The sequence below is a fragment of the Zootoca vivipara genome, chromosome 10 (genome assembly GCF_965207765.1).
Source record: "Zootoca vivipara chromosome 10, rZooViv2.hap1.1, whole genome shotgun sequence".
NCBI lineage: Eukaryota > Metazoa > Chordata > Lepidosauria > Squamata > Lacertidae > Zootoca > Zootoca vivipara.
In genome coordinates, this window is record NC_142593.1 from 21,807,436 (window position 1) to 21,834,884 (window position 27,449).

General features: G+C 39.7%; 1 protein-coding gene across 1 annotated transcript in view; it reads left to right on the top strand.

Moving 5' to 3' along the window:
* The window catches only part of FBXL17 (F-box and leucine rich repeat protein 17), a 152,492-nt gene extending 125,619 nt beyond the window's left edge, over window positions 1-26,873 (top strand). The window contains exons 8-9 of the mRNA XM_035100064.3: window positions 9,800-9,942; window positions 23,994-26,873. Of these exons, the coding sequence (XP_034955955.1) occupies window positions 9,800-9,942; window positions 23,994-24,131 (281 nt within the window). The 3' untranslated portion in view covers window positions 24,132-26,873. The remainder of the gene's footprint in view (window positions 1-9,799; window positions 9,943-23,993) is intronic.
* The last annotated feature ends 576 nt before the right edge of the window (window positions 26,874-27,449 follow it).

Here is a 27,449-nt window from a genome sequence, read left to right on the forward strand (position 1 = left end):
CACCTCAAAGTGCAAGTAGATAAATAGATACCGCTACAGCGGGAAGGTAAACAGCATTTCCGTGTGCTGCTCTGGTTCACCAGAAGTGGCTTTGTCATGCTGGCCATATGACCTGGAAGCCATTAATGCGAGATGAGCGCCACAACCCCAGAGTCGGACATGACTGGACCTAATGGTCAGGGGTCCCTTTACCTTTTAATACTAAGTAATTAATGCAAATCAAACTGCCCACAAGCAAAATGACTTTGCATCTTGCTGTCCATGTTCTCAATGTGTAAGGCATTGGTTAAAACTAAAGGGGAAAAAGCCCTTGACTTAATATGTGTCTTGCATATGATGACAATCATACTGTGGAATATGCATGATGTGATGGGAATGTTTCCTTAGTAATACCAACATAAAACAGAATTGAGAGGGGAAAGCCTGTTAATTTGTATCATAATCCTCAGAAAATATTCATTTATATTAATAGTAATCATTAGCAATATCAAATCCATTTTTAAAAAATAGTTTTCCACTTCCCACAAAGAACTGAATAGACCTTCCCATTTCTTCCATTGTGATTTTTTCTCCTGAACAGGTACTTAGCCAAAAACCAATCTCTGACTGAGCATTGTCCTTGCTTTCAAATAGCCAAAAAGTTGCTGCATATAACCAATATGGAATGGGTGTGTTATTCAGTGGCATATACAAATGTGTGTCCTTAGCTTAGACATATGTTTGAGTTGCAAATGCCTGAGAGAAAATGTGTGTGTGCATTTGTGTGCGTGCACATGCACGCTCAAAGGGACTCTTGGTTTATGCATGGTTTTTAAAACCTAAAGTTGTCCCCTTCAGAGGAGAATGAACCTTTGCACATGTTCATTTATTTTGTCCGCAAAGCAATATTTTAAAAAAATCAAAAGGGGGCACCTTACCAGTTTAACAGAAACTACCATGTTTCTCCGAAAATAAGATGTAGCAGGATTTCTAGGGATTTGCGGAATATAAGCCATACCCCGAAAATAAGACATAGCCGGGTCAGTGCCCAGCATCATGCACAGAGTGCCCCGAGCCTCCGGGAGCCGGCAGGAGGAGGAGGAAGCTTGACGGGTCGGCGCACAACAGCGTGCGTGGAACACCCCAAACCTCTGGGAGCCGGCAGGAGGAGGAGGAGGCTTGCCGGGTCAGTGCCCAGCAGCGCACGCGGTGCGCCCCGAGCCTCCGGGAGCCAGCAGCAGCAACGCCGGCTGCGGCAGGAGGAGGCAGGCGCCCAGAACCGGCTGCTGCTGCAGTGCCAACAAAGCGCCCAGCAGCAGTGTGCGCCTCGAGCCAGCGGGAACCAGCAGCAGCGGCCGCAGGAGGAGGCAGGCTCCTGGAACCATACTTAAAATAAAAAAAGACACCCCCCCAAAAAAAAAAAAATAAGCCATAGGCTTATTTTCTTGAGGGAAAATAAATATAAGACGGTGTCTTATTTTCAGAGAAACACGGTAGTTTATTACCTTCTGAATATATGACAGAATGTCAATGTAAATTCATAGTCTGCCCCCCCAAAAAAGATATGCAGAGCATTTTTGTTGCATTGTTCTTAGAAATCAGATAACCTAACTTTTATTTATCAACACATTTAGTAGTGTTTAATCAATTTGTGTTTCTAGTGTGTGACTATTATCCCTTTAGAAGGTTATGTGAGCAAATGATACCAGGAAAAGAGGTGGTAGGAAGAGGAAATGCAAGTTGGTATACTCGTTTCACATCTAGTGGTGTCTTTTGTGAAAGATAGGATATTGAGCTAAGTGGACGATTGGTATGATCTACTAGAATTGTTCTGGTGGTCTTATCTGAAATTGCTTGCTTGTATAAAGAAAGAAGAAAGATCTGGAGTTCACCGTTAGCGAACATTCATTCTATCTGATGATTAGTTAATGGATTTCCCAAAGTAAAACAAAGCACTTTAAATGAGCAAAGAATGCAGTGAAATAATTGCAGCACACAATGGAACCAGTAAAGATAGATGTGACACAAATACTGTTTAAAGTTAAAAGGTGTTTAAACTTTTTAGAAACTATTTTTGTCAATATGATTGAGAAGTAATGGAGAGATGAACTAAGACACATTGCAATAACAGTAAAACGGTGTGGAAGCTCATCTCAGTTTGGGGATATAATTCCTTCAATATAGTACTATAGGAGAAATGTCCAGAATACGAGCAATGCTCACAGCTGAGAAAAACAAAGTATTGATCCATCACAAGGATCAAAATTATTTTTTACACTACATGCACAAAGGTGCACTCAGTGTTGAAAATTATCTGGACTAGGACAGTTGCTGTCGGTGAGCAATGTTCACTGAAACTCCAGACTAGCAGACAGAGTAAAAATAATTACTTTTATAGCTCCATTGAAGAAAAAAAATCTACTGAAGTAAACTGGCACTGAAGTTTAAAGCAGTACATTGACCTGCTGCCTTCCTTTAGATAAACAAAACTTTCAACCGTAAGTTAATTTCGCTGTCATAAAAATGTAATAACATCTCTCCATTAATTCCATGGCTGTCATATATGCAGAGCAATTATATTTAATGACTGTGGGCATTCACAAGGAAGTTTTCCTACATGGGTCCATTGAAATAACTGGGACAAGCCACAAAACCACAATATAAGCCTTATAAGACTTTAAAGAAGCAGCTAGCATAATTCAAACATCGGCATATTCTCACTGTCATTTTGCCAGCATAATCTTACTTGCTGAGCATAATATACAGAGTTGTGTCAAAGTCCCACTCAGAGTAAACTCACTGAAAATTATGGATTTAAGTTAGGCATCTCCATTAATTTCAGTAGATCTCCTCTTGAGTAGAACTAACATGAGATTCTGAGTGTTCAAGTGTATGAATAATTTTACATGTATCCAATGATAACCCACCTCAGAGTAGACACATTGAAATTAATGAGCATGACTAGTGATGGATACAACTCATGGTAATATAAAAATTTCTGTATTGAAATCCACTCAACTGACTGAAACTGTTGGTAAGCTGCAGGCCAGTTTTCCTCCCATATAAAGAGTATCATTAAGAATTTATGAAGGTAGACTTCCACATTTTCTTGGTACTGGTTTTAGTTACTATAGTTAAAGTAAGCACTGTACAGTATTTGTATAAAGGTTTATGAGCATGAAAAGAGCTGTGAACATGATTATCCCCCAATTATTCAGAAATTACAGAGCTAAACATCTTTATCCATTGTGTTTATTAGAAATTTCATTCCGATTGATACTTTAAAATTTGAGTTTAATTTCTGCCTCCCATTGTAAGAGTAGTGATTTTTTTTCCACAGTATGGCATTCCTTAGTATCACTGCCACCACTATAGCTGTTGCCACCTTTATTACATTATCAATTTCTTTCTTTCTTTCTTTCTTTCTTTCTTTCTTTCTTTCTTTCTTTCTTTCTTTCTTTCTTTCCTTCCTTCCTTCCTTCCTTCCTTCCTTCCTTCCTTCCTTCCTTCCTTCTTTCCTTCTTTCCTTCTTTCCTTAGTTGTTTAATATTGTGACTAACAATTGAAACAAGAAATTGTAGTCTAGTTATCTCTTGTTTTTCTATTGGGGCATTATATTAGTTATGATAAATCGGCACATATAACCAGTATGCAGCTTTCCACCATTATCTGACCAAATGACTGTTCAATAAGCATTATAAAATCACTACCTACGGTATTATTGTCTCTCCTCTTGAAGAGGATTTTTTCCATGTTAAAGTGCTGCACTTTTTTTTTTTTTTGCATGTTCCCTCAGGATATGATTCTTATTAGTGAATATTTTGAAGACTGAAATTATGCTGCTAAATCTGAAGTGTGCTGAAAAATACTTTAGGAGAAAGTAGCCTTTTTCAAGCCCTTAGGACTCAACATTTTTATTTGCATTTCCATCATGTTAATTACTGTTTAAAGAGTTCCCGGGGTGATTACACGCAACTATTTTCAAGAAGTTTTATCCCATTCTTAATACAGGACAGCTAATTAATGTTAGAAGCTTTATTAATCTGCAGAAGATGCAATTAAGGTCTATCCAGTTACACCTTATCCTGGGATATGTATTGTAACTGTCATTATTTGGAAGTAATTTGATGAGTCCACTGAAAATACATTGCTGTAAATTCTCTCACGCATGTCATTGACAACACAGCCTCAGTAGTTCTTCTGGGTTCAGTAGGACACAAATTGAAAGGTTTAATAATGAGAACCTCTGAAGGGGGAGTCTGGAAGCAGTTCCTTCATTACTTTTTAAGTCTGCTTGTGATGATTCACAGTGTGAAGCCCTTTTTAATTTTGTTCAATTTTCCCAGAGCCTCAGTAATACACAATCTAAGCATCCATTTATATTGATTTATATGAGCAAATGAGATCAACTCAAGTTTAGTTAATCATAATTAACTTAATGGCAAGATACAATATCGTGGTCACTGGCTGTGCCCCTCAATTTAGAGCTCTGTGTGTGTGTCACTGAACATTGGGTTATGGAGAAATACAAAGCCTTGTTAAGATTAATTCATGTTGAGGCTTGGAGTGATACCCACTGTCAGAAGCAAGAAAATTTAAAATTAAGGCTCACGCTTTGTTCTTACTTCCCTTGGATTTATAGATATGTTGCGATGAATTCCCATATTATGTCATTTTATTCGGTGACCTGAGATGTAGGCAGAAGAAAAGACCATTAGAGTGAGCTGTACAGTGTGGCTTGGTTTTATTTTGAATTTCATGGGTTTTTTTATTTTAAAAAAATACAGTTTAGATTATTAGTTTGAACACATCTCTGACTGCTTTATTATCTTTTGAATAATAAAGATGTAGAAGTATTTTTATCCGTCCATGCAAAGTTATTGATTCACTCTTGCTCCTTGGCCACTAGTTAAGAAATTTGTCGCCTCGTTTCCCAGTGAAGGTCAAAATACGCATTCAGAAAGAGGGAATTTAACTAGACTTGCTAAAGTTCTCAGAAAAACTAGACTGCTGCTATAGGGATGTAGTCTGACTCACTTCCTTCCATTTCCTCAGGGCATCGTATTAGATTGACTTCCCAGCATAGTCATGCCCCTGTATCCTCTATATTTCACTGTGGTCCCATACGTCATTTTTACAAACTGTGGTACATCCACATGTGCGCAAATTTATAACTACAAAATTACCACAGGAGACCTCGAGCAGCCCGAGGTAGGTGGCGCATACAGCTTTTCTTACTACATCCCCCCCAAAAAAGATGATAGGTCTGCTATGAAAATGTATGCAGACAATATCTCGGTCATCTGTTTACTTCTCTGATAGAATTTTCATGCTTCCTAATAATGTATTACACAAGCAACATTCAAATATTTGTCTTCTGTTCGGCTTAGCTTGTAAGAAAGACAGTTTATTCACTTAAAATAAAAAAATTCCTTCAGTAGCACCTTAAAGACCAACTAAAGTTTTTATTTTGGTATGAGCTTTCGTGTGCATGCACACTTCATCAGATACACTGAAACGATCACTTGTGAGTTATATCACCATGCAGAATAATAGATAAGCTTTGTTTTAGTGTTTGAAATCAGAAAGCCCACGGTGACTCTCTTTTGTGTGAGTTGAGCATCCCGTCATATGCATGGGAGTAAGTCATTGTTGCCAGTGTGATTTGCTTCTGAGTAAATTGCATACGGCTGTGCTCTAAGGTGGCTATGCACGTTCGTGTTACAGTGAACTGATGCCTCTAAGAGATGGCGTGGGGCATAAAACAAGGATGGCATAGCAGCCCCCTTCACATGTCCAGGCTGCCTTGTGAGAACCATCAGTTAGAAAAGACTCATGCAGTTAGCTCCACCCACATGAGTCTCACTCATACTGCAGCTGCATCAGAGAGCACCTTGGGGAAACAGCTCTCACACAGCTGCAAGCAGGTGTGAAGAGTACCATTATTTGAAGTCAGTGGTCTCCTGCGAAGAGGACAGCTCTAGGTGGCCCATTAGGACAGAGGCTTTGTGCTGGATTAGGTTCTCTGGAATGTTCATGCAGACTAGAACATTAATAACCAGGATTTGTTCGTATGGGGATGCTAAACAACACAAGCCTTTTATAAAGCCGCAAAACTGAACAAGAGCTCTTTTGCCCAGTATTCTCCCAAATTATCTGTTATTCATCAGTTAGCCATGCACTAACAGGCTATGCTAACAGCTGGAGTTACTTTCCTAGACAGGAAGAAAGTAACTATTGCCCAGTTGTATTTCTCTTTGAATATATTCAAATTTACATGTGTGTATTGATTGGCAATCCAAATTACAAATGGCATCTAAAAGAAAATGTAGTTTATCCTCACCTCCTAAACCACCAGTGCCCTCCTCCCAAACCCTATGAGCTGTTGGGGACTCTAGTAAACCGAATCCAACCCACCCCCATCTCCCATTTTCAATAACCAATATTATTTTTCTTTTTTAAAATCACATATTTCTTGTGCTAGATGAAATAAAAGGGGAAAGCGCAAAGGACAGTTGAGTAGGAGAGACAAGCTACAACTACTCACTTTCTAATATCTCCCATACCTACCTTATGAGCCTCTCCTGCCTGTCTGCCAGCTGAACACTAACATTTTGAAGTTCCCTGGGTTGTGACAGCCAACTACTCTCTCTTCACCATCCAATTCCATTACCCCTCTCCTACTTTAGAGAACTTTCCTTCTATAGAGTTCAAAAGATTTTTATTTTATTTTATTTTATTTTATTTTATTTTATTTATTTTTGGTACTTCTACCAATGTTGGACTGAATTGTGCTGATACCTCCCTCTTAAGCAAGGCTGGTGCCATTTTGGGTGCATAACTTTGCAAATAACATAACTATTGGGTAAGATTGGTAAGTGAACTGACTGGGGCTGAACACCACAGCCATCTCCATAATCTTTGTGTGCTGTTGAAATCTTGGTTGAGCTGAGAAATTTCCAGGCCTCAACTGTTGCAGCACATTGATCAGGTAGATCACAAACCAGCTTGGACTTTGTCGTACAAGGAGTTTTGTCAGCATATTTTAAAGGACTTGAGCAGCGAGACACTTAACACTTCCCTAGAGATGAATATTCCACTGTCCAGTTGATCCATTATAAAAAGTTCTTAATAATGGGTCTACAGTTTTCTTTGTTCATTTCCATTCTATTACATCATCTATTTCCCACTGGTCTTCCCTAAACCATTTCCCAATTTTCCTTGTACTAAAGCCCTGCACTTGCTTGTAAGTGGCTATCATAGGCCACTTGATAGTTCATTGGCCAACTGATGACTATAGTAAATATAATTTAAGGACAAGCACCATAAGAAGAAGGCCATTATCAGTTCAGTACTTTTTTCTAGTTGATACATAACTTATATAAAATAGATTTATTTTATTTTATTACAAAAAAGCAAGTTCTACTGGTACCATGTTGCCTTTAAATGGACAGGAGGGATTGCAGGGAATGGAAAGTGAGAAGCTCTTGCTCTGTTGTACATTGTTGCTCTGGTGTCTTATTCTTAACTTGTTCACATTTTATGTAGTGGGACTGGGGGAAAGAACAGCTCCACAGGGTCCAGGCTTTACCTTTATGGTAATTGGAGAGGTGCTCGTGGGTATAGTAGTCCTTCAATAGGAAAAAAAGACAAATACATGGAGACCCTCTAGTATTTACAATGTGTGAGTATTGTAGTACAGTGTTTCCATCATTTGGTATATACAGTAATAAAGTGGGATCCAACTATCCAATTATGGGACTGATGGATTAGCTTAACTGACTGAACACTTCTTGATCAACTAAAAATAAAAGCTCAGTGAATTGCTAGACAGTGTGCCAATGTCTACTGGCTAAGGCTGTGTCAGAGCATTCAACTCACTGCTGACAGCAGCAACACTCACAAAATGCCCCAGTTAGCCCCAAACCACAGCCACTTGTCCATTACCTGACATGTTGTCACATCATATGATGATGACATCATATGACATCATAACATGTGGCACCAAGTTCAAAAGGAAGAATCAGGAGTGCATTCTAAGACAAAGTGTTCCATGGAGTATGGAACAGTTCTGAATCTGGCCTTCAATCTGGCTTTCAGCCCCGTCGTAACGTTTGAACATTTTCTTAGCAAGCACTTCAATCTTTCAGGTGTTGCTAGTTTGGCTATTTTCACCAATATATCATTTTGTTCTAGCTAGGAAATTTTGGCGGTTTTCCTCACCAATGCGAACACACAGTCAGAATCACAGTCATTTTTAAAAAATCTTTTAAAAGTGTAGGTGGTTTTAAGTAGCATATTTGTCAAGAATGTGCTAGAAATATATAATTGTTGAATAATATTAAGAGTGCTACAATTCATGGCAACACATTGCAAAACATGATGCTTAGAAGTGGCTTTGCAAGATTAACTGTTGGCCTGGAGACAGTATGTCCAAAACCAAATATAAATATATATTTTCCATGTGTGTGCTGCAAAAAAAAAAAAATCTTGCCCTGAGAGAATAACTGAGTTTTATCCTAGCTAATTGTTAAATGGGCTTTTAGGCAGTCTTTGGTAATTTTTCTTACTCATCGGGAAATGACAAGATTTAATATACAATGTAATTCATTGAACCATGTCTGTAGACACTGTAATGTACATAACCTTTGAACTTCCGTTGATAATATTTAAATAAAACCAAGTACCTAGGTGAAGGGAGTTGGTAGTTAATAGAGCAGTTTTCATTCCATCACAAATAAGAACATCCAAGTTGGGTTGGCCAAAGTAAAGTAAAATGAAGAGGAGATCGTTTGATACCAGCTGATAGTCAGAAGCACAAATCCTGCCTTGCCAATAAAGGCAAAGTTGCTACTATAGAGTGCAAAAGCATTAACTGGGCTAATGCTAAGTACATATTTTGTGTATCTTCTGTTAAAGTCTGAGAAAGTAAGGCAGCTTTGGAGAAGCAATTAGGAAGCTGGCAAGCAGCCAAATTGGCTGGACTATGTAACTAAAGTTTGCCCAGCAACCTAGAGGCCTAGGAACTGGCTGTGATTGGATGAAAGTTCCCTGATAAGCAGCATGATACTGCAGGGTGGTTGTTGGGGAGTTTTTGAGAGAGTCTGGAGATAGTTGGTGTGTGTTAGATGAGAGAGCTGTGTATGGTAACTTGTAAATACTCTGCTTTGGTTTTGCTCTGCTGTATATAATAAAAGCAACTGGAACTCAAGTTACTGTTCCTGAAGTTCTGTTCCTGAACCAGTGCACTGGGCTGCAGGGTGTCCGCTGCAGGAGGATCGGAGTAAGATCCACCAAAATCTTCATTATATGTTAAAACTATCTTGATGCTCTCCTTTTAAAAATCACCTGGCAAGTTTTAGCCAGTAGGGATTCAGGAAACCTCTTCTGGAATGTACACATGGCTACTATGGTTTTTTTCACAAAGAATTCTTAAGACATTTTGGAACAAATGATTATTAATAGTGTGTTAATATTTCATCCAAACCCAAATATGTATTTATTTTATAAAAATAAATCATATTCCGTTTTCCAGTCCTTGAAATTTTGACTCTGTGTTGTTCGGGCAATGCAGCTTACCTATGAAAGGGATTCTTGTGTGATTTTAAAAGGCAGCTTGATCATTTTTATAGTAATATGCACCTTTCAGTGTGTAAGGGGGAAAATCTAATTTGGTATAGACTGCTCTTTATAGACATGCATGTATATATGGTTTGATAATATAAACTTGTTTTTTTTTAATATATAATATTTTAAATATTTCGCTACTTAACATTTCACCCCTGTGCTTTGTTTCTCTTGTGTTTTATATGTTTTGTAGCACTGATAGCCATTGGTCGATACAGTATGACAATAGAGACTGTGGATGTAGGATGGTGCAAAGAAATCACAGATCAGGGAGCCACCCAAATTGCTCAAAGTAGCAAGTCGCTCAGATACTTGGGACTAATGCGATGTGATAAGGTAAGAATTTGGGTTGGGGTTTTGTGGGGGGGTTTTTTGCATAAAAGACTATGTTACATAGGCAAGAGTGGCAAGTCCATTTACTCCACACAACTACATTGACATTAGCAGTTATTAACAAACAAAAAAAACAGCAAATGCATATTGGACATATGATAAGCATCTCTGATTTTGAGTCAGTGATGTTAGTACATTTTTTTGCTGCTTTCTGAATTTTATAATTTCTGTCTTTAGTGGGTCATGACATTAATATAGCAGTCTGTCTTGTCTTAAAACACAGAATGCAGTAATAGCAATATATATATATATATACTGCCGTCTGACTTTCAAAAGAAATAATTTTCAACTCAGTAACCTTGATCACAAATCCTCATTGTAAAAACAGATGAACCAAAGAGCTTTGTGTAGCTCACTCGGAGGAGAAATGTTTCAACTCAATGGCCTTGATTCTTAAATTTTCCATATATTTTTTCCTTTCCCGTTTAGAAACATGTTAAGAAGCTCCCGCTTACTGCATTCACTGTTTACAAAAGCAAATTGTGAATATGAAGCTTTAAAAAGTCTAGCTTCTGAGCCGAAGAACCACTATTTTGTGAATTGATGGAACATAATACCTTAAACTTGAATGTTTTGTAAAAGCCAAGAGAAGAAAAGTGTGTGAGAGTCTCCTTTGATGAATTGGGCTAAGATTATCTGCTTAGACTGTTCAAAGGGTTACTTGACCCTGGGATTTAGATTTGACCCTGAATCACCTGATCAATTTTACATACATATCTTTTGTTGGTTTAGTTAAAACAGCTTGTACAATCAGGAAAGACTTAATAAAGGCAATATATTTATCCTGTCTTGAGCTGTTAAAGACAATCAATGACCTTGATGTTGAAAACAGTTTTTAGTACAACATCAGTTAAACTACGCATATTGTATATTATGTATTCCTTTAATTGCTGGCTTTTGCTTTCCTGGCTTCCTACAAAGGGACTGCATGCTGTGTAGGGAGACAGCTGAGCTACTAGGAATAAAAATCTGCGAGACGGCTGCAGCACAAATGGGGAAAACTGTTTCTGATTAATGGGAAACGTATATTGGGTATCTTGATGAGAATGCTGTAAAGTGTGGCATTAGGGGGACCATTGGGGGTCATTTAACTTGCTTGTTAAACCTCTTATGTGCAGGAGAATGAGGAAAGTAGTCATAAAAAGAACAAATTTTCGGAAGCTCTATCCTGAATTTAAAATATTTAAAATGCCGTGTTGGCAGCTCTAAGAGCTACATGCCCCTTCCACATCCAGAGAATAGAGAAGTTATCATACAAAACCACTTCCTCGCTTTTCTAACTTCATGCAGAACTAATTTCTTCTTCCAAATGCCAGCATCCAGAACATTAATGAGAAGGGTTTTCAAATGCCACTGTGGCAGAAAAATGTTATTTCATAAAGTTGGGTGGGGGCCACACATTGGTCCAGTCTGCCCCTCCCCCGGGTGCTTCTTAGCCTTTCCCAAATGTTATTTAATATTGCTATACCTGATAGCCATTCCCTTCTTATGTGGCATTGCCTGACATGCAAGTAAGGAGCTCAGAAACAAAGAGAAATAGATGGGGCAGGCAGCAATAGATTTCAGCAATCAATACCAAAATACTCTTCATGACATCATCTCTTCAGAATTTCTTTGAAACGCACTTGAAATAAATTTAGAATTACAAAGGCGTCAAGGGCCTTGCCAAAAAAGATCAGAGAAACTGCAGGGCTGAGTAAAGGCAGGCTCTGTTTGATTCCATCGATTATATAACTGCCTCTAGGCTATAGATGTCACTAGTGGCTATTCTATTGATCCACACCATGAAAATAATCAGATTAATTCATTTCTCATTAAGTTGCCATTTACTGTGGTCTTTTTGATTTCCAAGTACAGTGTGGAAGCAACACATTCACTGCTATTAAGGGGGCAGGAACTGGCTTCATAATCTTAGGACCGTGAGAAATAGTAGTTTTATGAAGTCTTAAGTGTTGTTTCATCAGTTTAAACCAAGTATTCTTAAAATCACTTTCATTGTTTTGCCCAGTTAATGGAGGATCAGTTTCAAGGAACATGATATAAGACCTAGTGGGAGGTCTTTACTTAAGAGCAGTAGCACCTAATGACTAAGGACATGACATCTTGTGTCATTATTCCCCAAGGGTGAGACAGGAACATCAATCACTACTCCTTCTTGAAAGAGCCAGAAGCCAAACATTGTGCAGCTGCCCAGATGAGGAGGTGCCCCACAACTGGGACAGTGCAGGAATTAGCTCTGTCTGTGCACCTATGCAGCCCCAACCTCACCCCTGCCCCATCCCCACACTGTCCCAGTAAGAGGCAACAGCACTGGTATCCATCACCATGTCACCTGCTGCTGCATAGTTGCTAAGCAAGCAGCTATGGACATTTCACATTTGTGAACCCCTGGAACCTTCATCAGTTCCTTTCTTCCTTCCTTTTTTTTAAAAAAAATATGTTGATTGCATGTTGGTTTTCTCCTATTGTCAGCTCCCTTAGAGGATTGTTGTCAGGCAGAAAGGTGAGATATACATATTTTAAATAAGCAATCATTTAACCAAAGTAAAAGTAGACTAACCAGGCAGAGGGTCTTCTCAGTAGTGGTGCCCGCCCTGTGGAACGCCCTCCCATCAGATGTCAAAGAAATTAACAACTATCTGTTGGTAGCCACCCAGAGTGGCTGGGGAGGCCCAGCCAGATGGGTGGGGTATAGATAATAATAATAATAATAATAATAATAATAATAATAATAATAATAATATAGCTGCTCTAATGGTTGAGTATGCATTCCGATTAATATTCAACCAAAGCCATTAAGAACACTAGAAAAACCCTGTTGGATCCGGCCAAGGACCCACCTAGTCAAGCATTCTGTACTCATGGTGGTCAGCCAGATGGCTGTGGCAAGTCCACAGGCAGGACTGAGTGCAATAGCAGTCTCCTCACTTGCAATTCAGAATGCAGAGGCATACTGCCTCCAACAGTGGAAGTAAAACATAGTTCTGTTGTTTAGTTTATCTTCCATTAATCTTAGGGCCATTCTGTATCTTCAGGCACATGATAGCCATTCAGAGCTTCCAAAGCACTGTGGGTTAAAACACACAGATCAAAGACATTTGGATAGAAACACTGTACATTTTCCAATGTTCCAAGTGAAGTCAAGTTTTCATCGCAAATTCGCTGGATAGTGCAACACTGGTAAAGAAGTACTCCATTGTTATATTCCTTCTCGATCCCTGTAAATGTGGCATTTTCAGTCACTGTCTGGCCTCAGTTTCAAGCTGCTTGGGCCATCTTCTTCCTTTTCCACATACATGTCTGCATCATAAACTTATGGGAAAGAATTCAATGCATAGCTGCCAAGTTTTCCCTTTTCTCGCGAGGAAGCCTATTCAGCATAAGGGAAAATCCCTTTAAAAAAGGGATAACTTGGCAGCTATGATTCAATGTGGCAGCAAGTGGAATATTTGTGCATGGAGCAAGGTCCCCTTATGCAATGAGGCTCCCCTCCCCGCCCTCCACACACTCCTAAACCTGTTATGGGGGTCCCTCCAACCCTCCAGAGCTGTTTTGGGTGGACATGTTGGAGCAGAGGGAATGAAGTCTTTATTCTATCCACATAAGAACTTAGTTGTATCCAGTATTATGCCTACTCACTGTAGACCCATTGAAATTAATTGACATGACTAACATAGGTCCATTAATTTCAATAGCCAGCGTGGTGTAGTGGTTAAAAGCAGTGGACTCGTAATCTGGTGAACTGGGTTTGCTTCCCCTCTCCTTCACATGCAGCTGCTGGGTGACCTTGGGCTAATCACACTTCTCTGAAGTCTCTCAGCCTCACTCACCTCACAGAATGTTTGTTGTGGAGGAGGAAGGGAAATGAGATCGTTAGCCGCTTTGAAATTCCTTAAGGGGAGTGAAAGGTGGGATATCAAGTCCAAACACCACCTCCTCCTCCTCCTCTAGTTCAATACAACCCATAATTTTTGTCACTGTAACATGACCATTGTACATCTTTGAATGACACTAATTGTTCATTAGTTGTAACATTGCCTATGATGGCACAATGTTTTGGTAATTATATCCCTCAGGTTGTGCAAAGGAACAACTTTGTATTTCACATTGTTGTTCAGTGTTGAAACCAGATATCAGAACTGATGAGCTGTTCCTCCCCTGCCTGCAGTTCATCATATCTTTATTCAGGATTCTGAAATTTTGCAGGTTACTTTCTTAGGAGCTCCTATATGATGCATACCGTTTTCATACTAATATTCTTCTCCACAAAACCACAGGGAGGGAAGTTAATCCCTTTTAGTACACCCCCCCCCAAAAAAAAATCAATTTTCAAGGCACCTAGTACAAAATGCCTTATCCATTCTTCTGAATTTCAGCAAGTTTCTTTCCTAAAGGTACCTCTGTACTGTATGCTATTTTCATACAAATGTTTATATGGAAGAATAGGGGGTGTTAAGTGGTTACCTTTTTAACTACTGCCCTTGCAGGAAAGCACGGCAAGTATCTTTCTGAAAAATCGCAGTATGCACTGCACTTCCTTTTTTCTTTCATGAAAGTAATCATTTTATCTTTGTAATGTATTTTATTCTGTTTTTATTATGTCTTATATATTTTATCTTTTATAATGGTTTTGGCGAGACAAAAAATAATAATAATGAAATGTAACCACAAAAAATCCGTCCTATTATTTCCTAAAGTAAAATTGTTACAGCCATTACAAAATGTTCTTCATAATAGTTAATGGATATGATTTCCATACTGGGGTTTTGGTTTGGACCCAAGTCAAATTAGGCAGCTTCTGAATTGGTCCGAATCAAATTGGGTTCCCAAATCAAGTGCCTAATTAGGATCTGAAGTAAATCTTGTGATGCATAGCAAGTGGGGAATGCTTGCCTGTGCTTTTAACTGTAAGCCTGAGAATCATATTTATCTGATCATTAATATAACTTTGCCATATTAAAGGGCCAAAGAGCTGTTAAAAAGATAGGTGATGTCACTATCAAGTCATGTGGCTATTTCTGGTAGATAGTACAAAAGTTTCCTTCACATTATCTCAGTAAGCTGGTAAATATTAAAATAAAACAGTATTTTAAAAATGGGTTTAAACAAAAAAGAAACTTGAAATAACTTGTGGTTCTTGTAGAGAATTACAAAACCTAATCTTTTCTAAGTATGCAGCGTTTATTTCCAGCCACAAATGGCTGTAATTTGTTCAAATCAAATATGAAGCAATTGTGTGCAATATTGTGTAATATGAAGTTCTGTGTGTAGTATTAGGCATACCAGATCCTCTCACTCAGAGAATCCTATTAGAAAACAATTTACTTCAATGCTTTCATCCACTCCAACCCTACCCAACGTGTTCTTATTTTAAATTTAGATTTGCAACATTAGCTTTTTAAAAGATAGAACAAAATAATGCTTTTGAAGGGAAATAGAGAAGCTTTCTATCAAGTCTATGACTGAAAAGTGCTTACTGAATTGCTCAGGAAGAAAAGTTTTAGACATATCATTTCACATCTCCAGTTTAACCAATTCATCCCCACATTGTTTATAATTTCTAATAAATCCCTTTTCATAAATTATCTATAAACAGGAAACAAGTGAGTAGATGACTTACATTTCTTGTTGTCTTGTTTCTACTGTAAATTAGAAGTGAAGTGGTTAAAGAACCACTAACCTTTAATAACTACAAACCCTCAAAGTAGAGCATACACCATTTCTATAGACCTACATAAATACACAGTGCTTTGGAGAGAGAAATTATACAAGGAAAGCTGGTCTATAGACATTAATGACCATCCAATTTTGTTTTCTTATGACAGCTACAAACATTAAAATTGCTGTGGGGGGCACCAGCCTTTTCCTTTTACTGTACTTACTTAGTAGCATAATTATTTGGAGTTTTTAACAATTTTGTACACGTACATGAAACTTCATAAGATGATCTCCATTTTTTTTCAGAGCCTATCTAGCTGAACTTAACAAAGCATAAAGAGGCTAATACATTACAAAATCGGGTTTCAAACACCCGTGGGTTGTTTACAATGTCAGATTGCAGGGGTAAAAATAATGATTATGACATTTACATACTTAAATTGTTTGCAGCAAGACAGGAAGTCTGGTTTACTAATCCAAAATTACCAGTGCATTGGCTAACCTCTATTAGGGTCAGTTTGGTATTTAAGCCCATATCTTTCTTTACCCCTAAAAAAAAAAAAAGAGCCAGTCTAGGTTGCTGTCGGGGACTGGGCAGAGGAGGAATGGTGGAGACCGCCTCCTCAGCCCGACCCTTCCAGAGAAGAAGACGGTTCAGGGGTTTGAGAGAGATCACAGCTCAGAGGCAGATAAGTGGAAAAGCTGGGAAATAATGGGGAGAGGAGGAGGAGGAAGAAGCAGCACCAGAAGGGCAAAAGCTGATGGGCACAGTGTCTTTAGAAAGCATTCCAAATTCCCCCTCTCCCAGAACCCGGCAAGCATTAGAAGTAGGAGAGCAAAGAGCTCAAAGGCAGTGGGCACTTTTCAGCACCAATATATTGAATAAAAAGCAGCTGGTAAGAACTTTTCCTTGTCTTACCGTTCTTGTGGGGGTTGGATCCTCTGCTGCCTGACACCATCGAAACAATTACTATTAAGGGGGTTAATATGGACAGACAGTGGGCGACAAACAGGGAATTGCTGGACTTTGCAAGGGGCGAACCTAGACTGAAACCTATGGAGAACTTATGAAGCCAAGTTACGGATTGGTTACAATACCACCAGATATATGATATGTTTAAGGTTGACAAAGGGGGGGGGGCGGGTTGGACCAAAGCTCATAACTGTTACAAAATAAGGAAAAACTTCTGTATACAATGTATAATTCTTATTAGAATGGGAAACAAAGGATGAGCTAGTTAAAGCATCTATGACACACTGGGCAATAGATATAAGGACCCAATATAGACCTAAACCTTCAGAAGAAACTTTGGAAAAGTGATTTGAAATTTATTGTGTGTTATTCTCTGAAAGAGAACTTGAAAATGATTCATAGATGGTATTTAATTCCCAATAGGCTGGCTAAGATGTATAAAACAGAATCAGATACGTGTTGGAAATGTAAAGAAATGGGAGGAACCTTTTTTCATATGTAGTGGACATGTAGAAAGCTGAAAGAATATTGGGAAATGATTTATAATGAGTTGAAAAAAAAATGTTTAAATTTACCTTCCCCCCCAAAAAACCAAAGTCCTTTTCGTTGGGAATAACCCAGACAGAAATTCCCAGGTGCCAGAAAAGAAGAGTGGAAAATATTTATTGAATATATGGAAAATAATTGTACAAAGCGCTGGCAGCATTAAGATAAATTCAACAGAGTAAACAATATTTGATTGATGTAAAAGTGGAAAATTGATTTGAATGGTTATAGTAAAAATGCAGGAAAGTATGATATATAATATGAACCATGGAAGGAAAAGAAGAGAAGTCATAGGATATTTTAAAGTTTGTAAAATGTTTAATTTGAAATGTAGAATACACACACACACACACACACACACACACACACACACACACCAAGTCCTTGCAAAGTTCCTCAACTGATAGAGTTATCTGAGTTCTGAAGTCTGGCAATTTTTCAACTTCTTCCTCAGAAGATGATTTCAAATGGTCTTCACTCAAATCCACAGTCCTAACAGATAACCTTCAACAATGCCCTCAACACTTCTTGCAATCTCCTACCATGTCCCACATGGGCGTAGGCAGGGGGGGCAGGAGGGGGCAATTGCCCCCCCTAGAAGCAAAAGGCTGAGGGGCGCAGGCGCGGCAGCCCCAGGCTCCCGCTCCCGGCGCGACGCTCCAGAGGCGCGCGGGGAGCGTAAGCGGAGGAGCGCTAAGCAGGAGTGGGGCCAACGCCGTCCAGGACTCTTGCGGAAATTATATGGGGATCCAGACAGAGCGCTGAGCCCATGAGAGAGGAACGTCTGCCACTGGGCGAGCTGGAACGGCCTTCGAAGCAACTACGATGCGTTCGCGAGGCTGCTGGACAGAAAGGGGGCGGGGTCTCAGCGCAGCCCAGTTAGAAGTGGGGAGGGGGAGGGCCTTCGGTCTTGCTTCCCTTTTGTGATTAGCCCTCCACGATTTCCTCCCCTCAGACTTGCGACACGCCCTCTTCGACCGTGTGGGTCGCTGGTAGTGCCGCTTGAGCAGGAAGGGGGCGCGGAGATCCCTTTCCCCACCCCCACCCCTGCTCCGATTGGTGGAGTAGGCAGTCCATCCAGGGAGGCTCGCCTGGGGAACGGGAAGCTGCCCGCGCTTGTGCCGGGACCGCCAAGCGAGGAGGTTCCGCGCCGCCGCCGGGAATGATGGGAAGCTTTCAAGATAGCGCCGGCGCGTCGGTGGCGGACTGAGTGCGCTGTCTCCCTCTAGCCCGTTCTCTGGCGCTCTGAGCGGCTGGCCGCAACAGCTCTTGCAGGGCTGAGTCCCCCGAGGGCGGGCGAGGGAGTTTGGCCGGCCGGCCGGCCAGCAACAAGAATTGGAGTTGGCTTTTCCACACGCGCGCCTCTGTGAGGGCGAGGGGGGGCATGGCCACCATGGAGAAGCTGATGAAGGCCTTTGAGTCCCTCCGCTCCTTTCAGCAGCAACAGGGCCCCGCAGTTGCGGAAGACCGGGGAGGCGCAGGCAATGTAGCCCCGCCCACATTCCCACTGTGGCCCCTCCCCTCCCGCCCTTGCCCCCGCCCCTTGCCCCCCCCCTAAATTTTATCCTGGCTACGCCCCTGGTGTCCCAAACAGTATGCTGTCACCTGATCCCTTTTATATGCAAAGTTACTTGCCAACTCCAACCAGTAACACAGATAAGCAGGTCTCTGATGAAGTGTGCATGCACACGAAAGCTCATACCAATGACAAATTTAGTTGGTCTCTAAGGTGCTACTGGAAGGATTTTTATTTTATTTTGTTTCGACAGATAAGACGCAGGCATCCCCAAACTGCGGCCCTCCAGATGTTTTGGCCTACAACTCCCATGAACCCTAGCTAACAGGACCAGTGATCGGGGAAGATGGGAATTGTAGTTCAAAACATCTGGAGGGCCGAAGTTTGGGGATGCCTGGATAAGAGAGTCACAAGATGTCTGCGGGTGCATTGTGGGGAATGAGTCATCTCTGCCGACTCATAGAAAATTAACTCATTAACTGCATTCCTTAACAGTCCAAACCTCTGACAATCATTAGCAGACCATTAATGACCACTAATGACTCATACCCTGTTGACTTGAGCATATGGAGAACTGTTATATGTGCACAAAGTTTAATGAAACAGGAGAAGTGAAAGAGGGAATACAAAGAGTATTTCCAAATGTAGAGATTGCCCTGCATATTTTTCTAACATTGATAATGACTAACTGCTCCGCAGAAAACAATCTTTCTCAGCTGAGGAAGAATAAAAAACTCAGGAACAACAGTGTTTCAGGACAGACTAGATTTGCATTTGTGTCATAATATTTTGTTTGATGGTTTGTTGTTTAGTCGTTTAGTCATGTCCGACTCTTCGTGACCCCATGGACCACAGCACGCCAGGCACTCCTGTCTTCTACTGCCTCCCGCAGTTTGGTCAAACTTAAGTTCCTAGCTTCGAGAACACTGTCCAACCATCTCGTCCTCTGTCGTCCCCTTCTCCTTGTGCCCTCAATCTTTCCCAACATCAAGGTCTTTTCCAAAGATTCTTCTCTTCTCATGAGGTGGCCAAAGTATTGGAGCCTCAGCTTCAGGATCTGTCCTTCCAGGGAGCACTCAGGGCTGATTTCCTTCAGAATGGATAGGTTTGATCTTCTTGCAGTCCATGGGACTCTCAAGAGTCTCCTCCAGCACCATAATTCAAAAGCATCAATTCTTCGGTGATCAGCCTTCTTTATGGTCCAGCTCTCACTTCCATACATCACTACTGGGAAAACCATAGCTTTAACTATACGGACCTTTGTAGGCAAGGTGATGTCTCTGCTTTTTAAGATGCTGTCTAGGTTTGTCATTGCTTTTCTCCCAACGTTGTCTTTGTCCATAGTTTTCTTGGCAGGGATACTGGAGTGGCTTGCCAATTCCTTCTCCAGGTGGTTCACGTTTGGTCAAAACATAACTTCTCTAAGTTATTTAAGCCCCTTCGCCACGACAAGGCAGTGATCCATGAAGGGGATGGTTTAGTGTTGCTTTTATTTTGTGTTACATATGGAGGACACCATAATCCTTTCAGTGCTTAGGGCCTCTAAAGGCCTTAATCCTGCCCTTTCTGTAATTCATTTTGACAAAGTGTTGCATCAGTATTCTGGTGAACACTGGCTTTCACCAGGTGCATTCATTACCAGGCCACTGCTGTTCTTTTCGATCCATAATTTAAATCGAAGCACATTGTTTGCCTTAACATTCAGGAAATCCAGAATGCAGATGTTGTGCTGTGTGTGTGTGTTATTCAACTAGTCCTAAGCCCCTAAGCACTGAGGTAATCATTGAAACTCTGTGGAACATATCGGCCTTAACAGATCAAGTGCATAGCACATCACACAAAATGACTCCACAAACCTTTCATTGTGTTGCAGCTACAGGCAGGAATTATAATTGGGCCACCTGAGAATGTTATTCATTCAACTATTAGGTTTTTAAAAAGTCAAATATTTGTTGTTATTTTTTATTTTTTAAAAAAATGACTTGAGGAAATAATACCTATAGAGCAGCAGGATAGTGCATAAACCTGCTTAGTCCATTAATTGTAAGCAAAGCAAAGGTGGTGGTTGCATAAAAGTTTTTCAGCCCAGAACAAATGTGAGGGTTGGACATTCATTGGATACATCTCTCTGTACGCAGAGTTCACCATGAGTGTTGGAATCAAATATCACAGAGTAAACACCTGCAAGAGGAACACTGTTCGCTTCTGCCTATGGACTGAAGACCTTCCAGCATTAGTGCTAGTACCATATATATGTACAATCTCCTAGTTTTTATTGGAATTTAATGAATAAATTGTAGCTTGTCAAAAATATTTTTTATCAATAGAAAGTTGATCCATTGGGCTTTAATTGGCACTAGTGGTTGGGCCATTATATTAGTACAGTGGTACCTCAGTTTTCGAACGAAATCCATTCCGGAAGACCATTCAATTTCCGAAACATTCAGAAACAGAAGCATTTACTTATGGAAAACTCAAGATGGAAGCTGCATGTCTGCATGTTTGATTTCCGAGACGTTCAAAAACCGAGGTACCGCTGTACTTCTCAGGATTCCAAATGGAGTTCCTTATTTTGGGCAGCCTTCCACATTTCAGTTGTTGCTACACAGAAGGCACAGAAGAGAAATCTATGTATATCTACAGATTTCATGCTGTTTTATGTCAGAAAGGTGTTTTGTGTAGGAAAACACAGATTCTTTCACAGGTGTATCTCAATATATGAAGGACTCCTGTATGTGCAGTGGGCACAAACCGTTTCCTCTGTGCTTATGAGGAGATATGTGACATAGTTATTCATGTATATGCATGCCCACTTTCATCTTGCCTGTTTTTGAGGGTGAAGAATCTCACATTTCAATATGCATTTGCAGGTACTCATCTCAGTTTGGTGAGTGTGTGAATTGTAGTTTGTTTACTAACCTGGTTGTATGACCTTTACAGATCTTTTATTTGCCACTGTGAAGAAACTGCAGAGTTTTTACATAAGATTATCCAGAAGATATATTCACTATGAAAAACAAACAAACAAACAAATGTTATTTTTAATCAACCTCTGTTTCATGATTTGAGTGGATTCTTTTAGGCTTTATGCTTCTACTTTGCCAAACCTTTATTAGGCATTACAAATATAGGTCATCATAAAACATCCATATAATATATATATATATATATATATATATATATATATATATATATGAATAAGCTGAATAAGCAGCTATGCTTTATAAAGGATATTTATAAATGGGCATATTTAAATATGGGTTTTGTTTTTTGCTTATTTTTTTTAAAAAAGATGGTCCCATTGCAGAGGTTTAAGCTACAGAACAATGCTAATATATGTAGTTTGACCTGATAGATCAAATTAAACCTGCTTTGTATTTCTTATTTTCACAATTAAATACCATTGGGAAATTCAGCAGAAAGTGAAAGCTATTTAATGTTAAACTTGTGTTCTTTTGTCGTTCTTTTCTCTTGCAAGAATTGGTTAGAATGGGCTTCCTATATCCAAGAGCTGTTGTCCAAGATAACTATACATTGCGCCTCGCTCCTTGGAGATGTTTTCTCCATCAGTGTTTGAGATATGACAGTGTTTTCATCAGAAGCAATACATGGAGGCTTCTGACATCATATATATTTCATATAATACCAAGGAAAATCATTTCTCTTTTTCTTTACTAGCAAATTCGATGTGTGCAATTTTTAGAAATAGTATTTATGGGTTGGGGCATATTCTTGAGTTGTGGGCTTTATAATTACCCTTAATAATGCTAATTAATACCGTACTTCGTTTTCACACAACACTTTCCCAACCTTATTTCAGTAATCTTTGCAACAACTTTGTAGGGCCTAAATTATCATCCACCTATAACTGATGCAGAAGCAGAGCAGAATCCCTTCTTGGGACTACTTTCTTCTAAGCTTTTAAAATGTGATTTTCTGATGTGCACAAGCTACTAAGGGGCTTGTACCATCACAGATCTCATTCTGATTTATTAAAAGGCAGTTGCTGCTTTTAGACACCTTTGGTGTTGCTGTAATGTGTTGTTGTTTAGTTGTTTAGTCGTGTCCGACTCTTCGTGACCCCATGGACCATAGCACACCAGGCACTCCTGTCTTGCACTGCCTCCCGCAGTTTGGTCAAACTCATGTTCGTAGCTTCGAGAACACTGTCCAACCATCTCGTCCTCTGTCGTCCCCTTCTCCTAGTGCCCTCAATCTTTCCCAACATCAGGGTCTTTCCCAAGGATTCTTCTCTTCTCATGAGGTGGCCAAAGTGCTGTAATGTAGTTGTTTACAAAAGTGTTTAGAGCTTGCAGGGTCTCTGTGTTCTTGGAAAAGAAGTTAAACCTATTTTCTATCCAAGTTGCTCTTCAGTTGACAAATCTCCCAATGAAGATTGAGTGTTTCTATTATCAAAGCAGAAGAACTGTAGATTAAACCCGTCATTTGTCCCTGTCATAAAATGCAATCACTGTTCATTCTCTGCACTGCCTAGCACAATTGCTTCAGTTGGGGATTCTTTTGGGGGGGGGGAGGTTGGAAGTAGGTGGATATTTAAGGTGTTTTGGTTGTGCTTAAAAGATTTCTGCCAAGGAGGAATTCAAGGAAAGTGAATACTTATTTGTGGCAAGAATGGAAAGTGATTGTCGTGGCTATTACTGGGCGTGTTATCTCACATAGGGACATAGGGCACGAAAATAGGAAATGCAAAGTGAGCAGTTGTTCTGCTGAGACACTGTCAGATTTAGGCAGCTGAGTATTTAAATTAAATATTGATGTATCTTTATACGTTCAATAAAGGGTCCAAAAAAAAGCTACCTAAAAGTTGTGGTTCTTAGGTTAATCTATTATTTATCTAAAAGGACCATGGAAGCTGTCTGTTTCTGTGATATGAACTACAATCAGCTTTAAAATAATTGACAAATTAATCCCCTCGCAGCACAGCGGTTGTAAAGGTGTTAAGTTTAATTAGGTCTTTCTGATTGCTTTGTATGATCAAGGAACAAAGGTGGTATCTCTGGATAAGGTCTAGCAGGGATGCTCCTGACCTGCGTGGCTTGTATATTTTAATTATTGATGGCCGACATTACAACTGTTACCCAGAAAAGGACCTTAATTCTACGTTCATTCTCACTGAGTAGTATAAAACCAAAACCATCTCGAGAAGATATTTGTGAAGATCCTCTTAACAAATCACTGTTCTTTTACTCCGATCCAAATTAACCAGCCACATGACGAATCCATTGTTGACTCCCCCCCCCTTTTTAAACGTAACTGACAGGTTATTTCTTTTGTTTGCAGGTGAATGAAGTGACTGTGGAACAACTAGTGCAGCAGCATCCGCACATCACTTTCAGTACTGTACTACAAGACTGCAAGAGAACTTTGGAACGGGCTTATCAGATGGGCTGGACACCCAATATGTCAACTGCCTCTTAATTCATGATGTGATAGTCAAATAGTTGGCAGATTTAGGCTGAACATTTGAACACTGTTAAGTTTTTTATGAATATTTTTGCTTTATATTAAATATATGTTAAGCTTTTAATATTGAATATACATATACATACATATATGTATGTATTGTTCAATGTAGTGGGGAATGTCTATTCTGTCTTTTCGTGGAAATATTGAAAGAGAAACCTGTCAGATATATTTAATTTTTTGGAAAGTTTATTTGTCAACCTAAACAACTGCAAGTTGAGTAAAATATTGCAGAGGGTTTGCAACTTTTTCTGATGCAACATACCAGTAACTGTAAGTTTACATAAAATAGAAACACTATTTGGATTTGTGTGGTTTTTTCCAACTACAAGTTCAGGATAGAAACAACTCTTTAAAGATGCATTGTAAGATATTTGTATACATAAATCTGATGTTTAAAAACCTTTTGGCAAATTTATTGAAGTGGGTTTCTGCTAGTTCTGTGGGTAGTTTCAGCAATGTAATAACACATTACACTTTTTCCTTTCATGTTTTTTTCCTTATTTTTGCTGCTCATATTTCCTTTCAGATAGGAAGTGTTGATTCCTTTCCTGGACTCACTTAAATTGGAGACTAATCTTAAATTGATGCTACCCACATTTGTGTGTTTGAGCTGCCCAGTTGTGATAATTCACAGATAACTGTGATGCAAGAATATAACATTTTGATGACAAATCTTTATTTTGGATGGAATCTTTAATAAATGCTGGACTCATGTGGAATGGATATTTAAGCAGATGATCCTGCTGGTTTCTGTTGGTGCTGCCAAAGTGATGTTTTTGCCCTGCATCTAGTTCTCAGTATCTTGTGAATGCATGTTATTTTGAGACAGGCTTCTATAGCAGTTATTCCCTGCAGAATGTGCCCTTCATTTGGTTTCTCCATGCTTGTGCCTTCCAGTTTCCCACAATGTTTTCATTTTTAACAATGTTCACTAGGCAAATCTTTAAAACATAAAGATAAATCACCAATTCAGAGGTAAAACTTCAGTTTTTCCCACTCTGTGAAAGAACTGTGGTGAGCCTTGGTCTGTACAATATCTGGTTCCAGTTTTAGACAAACCATAGCTCCTCATTGCACCTGAACTCAGAGAACTGTGGTTAGTTAAAACCACAGTTAGTTCAGACGATCCAGAATCAAACTGTGGTTCCTGATGCTGACGTGATCATTCACTGTAGTTTAAAAGAAGCCACCTTCCCCCATGTTTGGATGTAATGAAGAACTATGGTTTGTTTAAATGCAGGTGCTAGGGGAAAACACATGAACCCAGAACTTAAAATGGCTTGTGCAAAAAAATCCAGTTTCCTGTTACGTTCAAACTTGCCAGGTTACATATTGGGGCATGTCCCAAGTGACCCATGCAGAAGTGGAAGGCATTTTTCCTCCTTTATGGCAGGCGGTTTCTCTCCAATCCCTTTCCCTAGGCTGTATGCCACATCCTATATCAATCCCATGTTTTTTCAGGGTGGATGGAAGCTGCAGTGGGAAGGGGTATGAGAGCCCCCAGTCTGTGTTTAAAACGTTGTGCATGGTTCTTCGATCCATGCCTTTGCAGATATACAGCTTAGTGGATTCATAATGTTTCCTCCTTCTGCGCAACCACATGTAAAGATCACACTGAGAAAGTTTAGTGTGAACTCAAGTATATGTACAATGCACCTTTATTTGCTCCGCTGTAGTTTTCCAGACCCACAGACATGGTTCCTGGTTCAGCATGTGCACAGCCATGTGTTTAAACTAATCTTTCTCTGTGCAGTCATGTATCTGGATTCAGTTTCACCTGGAGAAATGTGCCCCTGTAAACTGACCTAATAACAAAGTTATCTAAGACAGGTATCCTTATATGCACTTACTTGAAAGTAACTTCCATTGAACACGGTGGGACTTCCTTCTGAATAGGCATGTGTAGTATTGCGCCTTACACTTCTGCCATCGCTGGTTAGTAAATACTGAATTAGAACAAATGAATTATGGTTTTTATTGTTAAGCAAATTAAAGACCCAGTCCTGAAAGTGCCCGGTTCCAGGGTATAATTTTCCGGTGCCCAACTGTTCTGCCATACCTGAAGTTGCCACAGTGCAAATCGTTTGGAATCCAAAACAGGTTTATATGTGCAGAGAATGTTGTAATGAGATGGTTAGTTGTAAGTCTGATAAACTATTGTGAAGGGTTAAATTTGAAGACAGTTGACAAGCAGAGGCTGGAAACACAGACAGGGCAATAAGTAACCTTTAGAATGTAACAATTTGATAAAGGGTGATTCTTCCCCTCCCATGCAACACTGTGTATTTGTTTTTTAAAGGTTAAAGTGTTTTAATCCAAAATATCAAATGTTCAGGCTTCACCTGAAGAGTTGCCATTATTGTCAAAATGTTTGGCTAATCTAGAAGACTTTAGGCAGCACAGCTCTGAAAACAACATTAGTATGTTTGTATAAATCACAAGTCCAGTCTCTCAGCATCAATTCCTGACGACAGAAAGGGCTTGCTGTGTCATTTCCATGACAGTTCTTTGAATGTTTTCTTATTAGATATTTCAAATTGAGACTAAAAGCCTTTGCAAAAGAGGGGGGGGGGAACCCTGTACAGTGGATTTTGCTTGGCATGTCACAAACGTATGTGAATGCATATAAATGCAGGGCTTTATATCCACTTAAATAGTGGCAGTATTTTCACAAATAAAGACAATGAATGAAAATGATGCCTCAGCATTTTTTTCACTTTTAGAAGTGCACCAATCTCTGTAATATATTTCAGTTGTTCTGCATTGCTCTTAACCTTGTAATTAGCTGTTCCCAGTGGGAACTATATTTTTGCTACTCATGAAACTTTGCTCTTGTTTCACTCAGGAATTAGGCAAGTATTAGAAATGGGGGTGGGGAGAGAGGATTTGAAAATTAAAAGAGCCCCGCTCAAATAAGATGGTCCCGTGTTAAGTAGAGACCAGTCCCCTTCAAGCTGGGCCAAATTAAATATGGGATTCAACTGCCTCCATATCTACTTCCCTGTCCCCTCAGCCAGACCACCATGCCACCTGCAGTTCAGATGAGGGTCCTTTTCTTGTTGACAAATGGCACATTCCATGCATCAATTACAACAAAATATAGCGTATCTCATCACCCCCAGCAGAAAATGATACATTTACCATGGACAGCTTTGTAGGTGTTCCCCTCAACAGCAAATCACATATTTCCTGTGTGATTGCCTGCTGGGCATCAGTAGCCCAGGGGGGTTGGCAGGGAAGAAGGAGCTTTGGGCTGCTCAAGTATTGAAG